Consider the following 7,159-nt stretch of genomic DNA (forward strand, 5'->3'; position numbering starts at 1 on the left):
TGCATTTGTTGTTTGCTTTGATCTTAAACGGAATAATGTCTCGCGCTGCCCCCTACGGTACCAGTAAAACTTCTCTAGTTTCTCTTTAACTGGTTACCAAGGTGTGCTCTGTGTGGCGATGTGATCTGCGCCCCCTTTGCAACCTACTAGATCGCCCATGCTCACAGCGGGGGCGCTGATTTGACTTGCACAAAAACGGGGGCTTTGTTTAGAGAAATCCAACCTCTGCTTTGAGTCCAAGTCTCAGCCCTTGGGGGCACTGCGGGAGCCCAGACCGGAGCAGCAGAAACACCTCTGCCTGCGTGCAGGTGCGAAGTGGACACGCAACCACGCGAGCAGGCGCCAATGGGGATGACCCAAGACACTGCGCGCCCATCGGCACTCGGCAGCCCGCCCTTATCCGCCGCAATCCCGTCATGCCCTGCGACGGCCGGCGCCGCTCGCTATGACTCTTCATTTTTCTCGCTGCCTCCTTTTCCGCTCAACGCACCTTGAGCCTCACTCCCTGCCCGGCTCCCGTGACTGACAACCGGGATGCGCCAATAGCAGCGGCGAATGCCTCCCTCGGGCTTGGCCGGCCTACCAATGGGAGGAGGAGGGAGGAGGGAGACAGGCAGGAGCAGGGTTGGGTGCGCGGTGCGGCAGCCCGGAAGGAGCCGGTGGGGGAGTTTCGGGGTGTGCGGCGGGATCCTCAGCCGTCACCATGGTGAGGCCCGTCCCGGGCGGGGCGGTCCGGGTCCCTCCGGTGGGCGACCTTGGTGCCTGCCTGGACGCTGGGGACTGGGACCCCCCCCCTCTCGGGTAGAGACGTAACGGGGGGGGGGGTCTTAAAGCGGCGGGGCCCGCGGGGGGGAGGTATCTGGGGAGTGCGGCAGGCGCCCCGAAGTAGCCCTTGCCCACTGCTCCGTGTCTAACGTGCTGCTCTCCCGGCAGAGCTGCCCCCGCGCTGCCTGTGCTCTCCCCAGCCTGGCACGTGCCGTACACAGGTTGCCTCTGCCAGGCCTCACTGGGGGCTAGGGAAGGGAGCAGCGCAGGGGGCACCAGGGCAGTGCGTTCGGCAGCGGTTCTTGCCATCGCTAGGCTTGGGTCCCCAACACCCTCCCCTCACACCCCCCCTGGGAAGTGCCAGCTCTTGGCTTTCGCTCTGTTTTTGACATTGGGAAAACAAGCCTATAATTCTGTTGTTACAAAGAGCTCAGAAAGCCTGCAGCGGGTCAGCCTGGCTTTTGACCAGGCGGTTTGCCATTTAAAATTTCTGGGTTTATCTTGTGGGTTGCATTTTCCTGTTGATATCCATGGTGGTAAGTGTGCCATGTGGCCATAGGATGATGGTGCCCTGGTGGAGGATTGCTGGTGTTGGACAAGCAATGGCAGGATGACCATGGTCAGAAGCATTTCAAGAAGAACATTTCTTTTAGACTAAAAACTTCCGAAAACTTTTGTTCTGGGAGTTATTTGATATCTTGAATTGAGGGGAGGGGTGAGGTCTTGGAAAAGAAACTTCTTTGTATCAAAAGATCCAGACTCAAGAGCCACTTCCAGACAAGCATGGAGGCTTGGCGGGTGGGCGGGCAGCCTGCTCCACCGACTCCACGCATCCGGTGCAGCAATACCACCGGTGGCATCGCAGACCTGTGTATGGTACCACACATGCAGGGGTTCCCCACGCTGCTACCTTGCAGCTTGGGGGTTGTTTTTTTTGATCCCAGGGTTAAAAAAGCCCATGTCAAAAAAAAAAAAAAAGGCAGTGCATGTGGCAGTCTCCCAAAACCAGAGCGTGGTTGGCTGGAGCCACATTCCAGCTGCCAGCCAGGTTTCCTGCTGCAGCCCCAGGACCCCAGTAATGCTGCTGGGACCAGCACAGTTGCTGGCCTCAGCCTCTCCTTCCCCACCTGAGGTAACCTGGGTGTGCTGCTGCTGCTTCCCTGGGGAAACAAACGTCTGTGCTCGTCTGGACGCAGCCTAGAAGATCTTATGTACGCACACAGAAAACACATGATCTGTGCCTGAGATGATCAGGTAACAACACTAGAGTAGGCCTTATTATAGTGGAAAATAAGGATTAAGAATCGGGGAACCTAATTCTGTAATAAGATGCCTTTATTCACTGGAAGGAAAATGACTTAAAAGAGGGGATTAATTATTTAGAGGCAGCATAAGTAGCATTTGCTAAAGAAAATGAGCTATTCAGGACTTTTTTGCCTTAATACCAGGGGGAAACCACATAATAGCCTGGCTTGCCCTGGGGGAGCCGGCAGGTGTTTGTAAGGTGAACTAGACAAGGTAGTTGAAAGAGTTAGCTTTGTTGTATTCAGCTTGTGCTAAGCAAATGTAGGGCAATATAACACTTGACTGATGGGCGGGTGGGGGCCCTTCCAGCTTTGTTACCCAGATGTGTGCATGGATCTAGTTGATACTATGAGAGAGTCCTTATAACTGATTTAATTTAGCACGCTGTATAGGATTCCAGCAAGCCCATAAAATTGCCCCATCATCTTTTTCTTTTAACAGTCGATTATGTCATATAATGGCGGGGCTGTCATGGCCATGAAGGGGAAGAACTGCGTGGCCATTGCGGCAGACAGACGGTTTGGAATTCAGGCTCAGATGGTGACCACAGATTTCCAGAAGATTTTCCCTATGGGAGACAGACTGTACATTGGACTGGCTGGGCTTGCCACAGATGTGCAGACCGTGTAAGTAAAAAAAAAAAAACAAAACTTCCCAACCTACATACCAGAAGTGAGTTCACTTTTAGTATTGAGGTACAATGGGTCTTCAAGCTATCTGTGTTTGTTAGTTGGGGGTTCAGGTAAATACCAGTATTCCCTTTCTGTGTGTCCAGCTCCTATCAGGCCTCTTGGGAATAGCCACCAAATGGGCTTCAAAGCACATTTGCTCTCCGCAGCAACAAAAAACAAGCTGCATTTTTGTGGCATATTGTATCCTGGGTCTTTTTGTTTTTTTGTATGTTTTTTTTTTTTTTTTTAATAAAAGAAAATCAGTCATTGTATTCTCAAAATCAAAGCTGTATCTGATTTCTTTAAGATCACGGGACAAGTGAGACCCAGATATAGCAGTTTGAAATGTAAATGTGCGTGCATTCTAAATCCACTGGTCTGCTTCATGTGTCTGTCAGATGTTAGTTTTTAGTAGCAAAGCTTAACCCTTGGGTGGGTGGAAAATGTCTTGAATAGGTGCAATTTAACATGAACTCTCATCTCTTCTTGCAGTGCCCAGAGACTGAAGTTCAGGTTGAATCTCTATGAACTGAAGGAAGGCAGGCAGATCAAACCGCAGACTTTCATGAGCATGGTGTCCAATCTGCTCTACGAGAGACGGTAAACAGCAAACAATTAAATAGTTCGGGTACAGTATCAGTGGAATCAGGAGATGGCTAACGGAGTTCAGTGAAAATTTAGAGAAGTGAAGAGGAAAGCAAGCCCTTCACTGAGGACTAACTTTCTTACTATGGTCAACAGGACTCATGGATGTTTAGCTAAATGAATGATGAAGACTGTTAAATTGCAAGCATAGGCAGAAATAAGTAATAGATAAAGCCTGTATTTATTAAGCTATATGCAGCTGCACTACTTTTCAGTGAGTGAACTTTCCTAACAGAGACATAACTGGTTTATTGCTATTCTGCACAGGACTTGAGCTAGGTGGTTACTGAAGTATGGGTGCAAGTTTTAGGCTGGCAAGAGCTGAAAGCATAGTTGTTGCTGACATGGAGTTTGAAATGGAAATTTTCTATGCTTGGCAGTGTGTTCATTTTCAGTCCAATGCTTAAGGAAATCTCCACTGTATTGATATCCTAATTAAAACTAAGTCCACTGCACATTTAAGTAACAGTTACTGAACAGGGGGTGTCTGTCGCAAAGCAATAATGCTGCCTGCTTTTCTGTAGAACACAAGCAGATTTAAAAGCTGGGTTAGCTTTGGAGAATTTGAGTACCAAATTTAATTAAAGTCCTCATGAAACCTTGAGTTTTTCATTCCAGATCAGTCCACCTCTAAAGTCTAAGACACAAAATGTTTGGTACCAGATGTCCATTTCTTTTGCCAAAAAATATTTGGAGGGGGTCAATAGGATCTGAAGGGCAACTGTGTTTGGAGGGTTCTATAGGTTCTAGATGCAAGGGCAGCAGTTCTTAAAATTCAGTGACCCTTTATTATATTTGACACAGCTCAAAAGCCTTTATTTGTATAAAAGTAATCATTTGTCTAAATAGCAGAATCTGGTGATGGAGCACACTTAATTTAGCTTGTCTGTATTAAACTACTTCACTGGAGGGGTACAGCTGATTTTTCTTCACTTAGTTTGAAATGCTTTGCTACTGTTTACATACTTACCTATCTGGAAAGCCCGTCACTAGCTCCAGAGAGGAAATACAGATTTCACTTAAATAGTTACTCAGTTAGAAATCTGCTGTTGCCTTTAAGGACTGAAGTACCAAAACTGTTCTAACTTGCTCTTCACAGGTTTGGACCTTATTACACAGAGCCAGTCATTGCTGGACTGGACCCCATAACTTATGAACCTTTCATCTGCTCTCTAGACCTGATTGGCTGTCCCATGATAACTGATGACTTTGTGGTCAGTGGCACCTGCTCAGAGCAGATGTATGGCATGTGCGAGTCCCTCTGGGAACCTGATATGGTGAGTGGAGAGAGGTGGGGATAGTGGCAAGGCTTGCCTAGGGGTTAAACAACCAGTCAATTCATGGACTAAATCACTTGTTAATATGAAGACTAAGAGAAATTTGAATGATTTGTGTTGGACAGAGCTTTAAGCTTTCAATTTTGGTGAAAATGTGCTAAATACTGGTTTGGGTTAATCCCTCCTTCTGACTACAAGGATAAGCTCATTACAGCAAAGTGGCCTACATCTAGGGGTTGGAGTTTGGCCTTATCTAAAAAACTCAGTGTTAATCCTGTGACATCCTGCTAAAAGGCTTTCCTGTACCTCTTCCTTTAGGAACCAGATCATCTCTTTGAGACCATCTCCCAGGCTATGCTGAATGCAGTAGACAGAGATGCTGTATCTGGAATGGGTGTGGTAGTGCATATAATGTAAGTACTGTTCCAATAGTCTTTTCCCCTGGAATTAAACACCAAGCTTTGAGAAGTCTTTCAAGGATTTGTCATAAGGCCCAACTGCTCTGAGCTCTCAACCTTATTCTTTAGCCAGATCTTGCCTATGCTAGACTTTTTTCTTAATTTCCTTCCTGTTCCATTTTTTGCTAGTCCTGCGCTACTGATTAGTAAATTAAATTCAGCATACCCATTGTTAGATAAATTTTCTTAAGGCATTCACCCTATGCATGCAGTATTGTGTAAAGAGAAGGAAGGTTTTTTTTTTCCAACTGCCTGGCAGTGGCAGCAACCTTTCTAGTCAGGCAGCAGCAAATAAGTCTATAGACTTCAAGGCTCATTAGAATGAATCAGGTAGATTACAAGCTCCTCAGTCCACAGGTGTTAATGACTTTCTCTCCTATGTTAATGGTTTTGAAAATGATCCACTAATCCAGCTATTCTTTCTTCAGCAACTCTGTCTTATCTGCTCCTTCTAACATGGCACCTGTTTCACAGTCCTGCAGTCTGTTTTTAACTCTAGTTAAAAACATCAACAACGCAGGTGTGGAAATAACTTTCAGTGATGCATTGTCAAGGTGCTCAAGAAAGCTAAATTGTGTTTTATGAATCTGAGAGATGTAGATTTAATTCTAATGACAACAGGACTAAAGATACAACTTTTTTGGTTATTTTTTGCCTAGTATGTTATTTTTCATACATAATATTATATGATGCAAGCTAATTGCACATTCCAATAAAATTATATTTGTTTTTGCTTTGATTGTCAAATAAATCCTACAGCTGCAGGCCACTAGCATATTATAAAGCTTTTAGTTCATTTTTACCTGGAGAAAAATGTGCGATGTGATGTATATAATGATGATGCACTGTACCATCTGCACCATGCCATCTGCACCCCATTTTCAAAATTCTAGATCCACCCATGGCTCTTTCTACCTAAGACAGAAATCATGCTGTTACTGCTCATCAAGAGCAACTTTTTAGTTCTGTTCAGAAGACTGCTTGGATCACTTGTCTCATTGTTGATTTCTGAGCAGTGTCCCCATCCATTGTGTTAGGAGCAAGATTGACAGTTTTCTGTAGTGAGGTGTTCAGCATGCCCAACTTCTGGTCAGGCTGTAGTGAGAGGTGGCTTGTCCTCATTTTGTCAGCAGGTTGAAGAGGAAGAAGCAAAGTATTTGAGGCTTGTTTGGATTTTTTGGCATAGCTGTCAGATTAGGTCTAAATATAAAGCTGCAGCTGCTATTTACTTGATTCCAAGATCAGGTCTTTTTTTCCCCCATTTAACATGAGGGGGCAAAATAGCCCCTCATCTTGGAATCAAGGAATGAGTGGTGGGGGGAGCCAGGTAGCTGCTGTGGCTCTCACTGCCTCCATCTCCTCCCTGTGCATTATCCTTGCTTCATAGCTGCTGCAGCCTGGGGCACAAAGCCTGGCCCTGTAGCAGTGATGCTGGCTCTATGCTGCTGCTACAGGGCTGGGCTGGGGCTGTGCACCATGCCACAGGCTGCTCTCAGCAGAGCAAGGGTAAGGGGTGGAAGGGGAGACAGGTGGAACTGGAAGCTGCAGGGCTGAGAAGGGAGAAGAAGAGCCTGAGGCTGCAGCAGAGCAGGAAATAAGGGGCAAGCTACTTGTGGGGCCCACCTCCTGCTCTCCTACTATTGCTTTCCGTAATGCAGTAGTAGTGGTGGGGATGAATTTAAGATGATCCTCCAATAATTAGTATACATATGGAAAATTAGAACAAGTTTATAGATTCTACATATGGACATTTTAATTATGGGGGGGGTCATTTTAAATTCAGGTTTGTCTTGGATTTGGGTAAATATAGTATTTATACCAATTGTTAGTAACTAACCCATGTGTAGTGTCTAATTAGACCCTTCTGTAGAACTAAGTGTTGTTTACAGTCAGTCTTTTCTCTCTTTCTGCAGTGAAAAAGATAAGATCACTACAAGAACACTGAAGGCTCGCATGGACTAACTTAAGATGGGGTTTGTTCTTATTTCACATGTCAATCTGTTTGGATTTTTTAAAATAAAGTTTCTTCATTGTTGGA

At 45.8% G+C, this 7,159-nt stretch overlaps 1 protein-coding gene across 1 annotated transcript; it reads left to right on the forward strand.

Annotated features, from left to right (window-relative positions):
- Positions 1 to 599: 599 nt before the first annotated feature.
- On the forward strand, positions 600 to 7,159 carry PSMB3 (proteasome subunit beta 3). Its single transcript, XM_019550262.1, has 6 exons — positions 600 to 706; positions 2,512 to 2,696; positions 3,234 to 3,341; positions 4,486 to 4,663; positions 4,982 to 5,076; positions 7,035 to 7,159. The coding sequence occupies exons 1-6, from the start codon at positions 704 to 706 to the stop codon at positions 7,081 to 7,083; spliced, it is 618 nt and encodes a 205-aa protein (XP_019405807.1). The 5' UTR covers positions 600 to 703; the 3' UTR covers positions 7,084 to 7,159.

Source organism: Crocodylus porosus, unplaced genomic scaffold, assembly GCF_001723895.1.
Source record: "Crocodylus porosus isolate Cpor-Errol unplaced genomic scaffold, CroPor_comp1, whole genome shotgun sequence".
Classification (NCBI taxonomy): domain Eukaryota; kingdom Metazoa; phylum Chordata; order Crocodylia; family Crocodylidae; genus Crocodylus; species Crocodylus porosus.

What these genes read in the sequence shown, in the direction of transcription:
- PSMB3 (XM_019550262.1), top strand. An exon ending in GCCACAGATGTGCAGACCGT is followed by an intron (nt 2,697 to 3,233) that starts GTAAGTAAAAAA and finishes CTCTTCTTGCAG; the next exon opens with TGCCCAGAGACTGAAGTTCA. An exon ending in GGTGTGGTAGTGCATATAAT is followed by an intron (nt 5,077 to 7,034) that starts GTAAGTACTGTT and finishes CTCTTTCTGCAG; the next exon opens with TGAAAAAGATAAGATCACTA.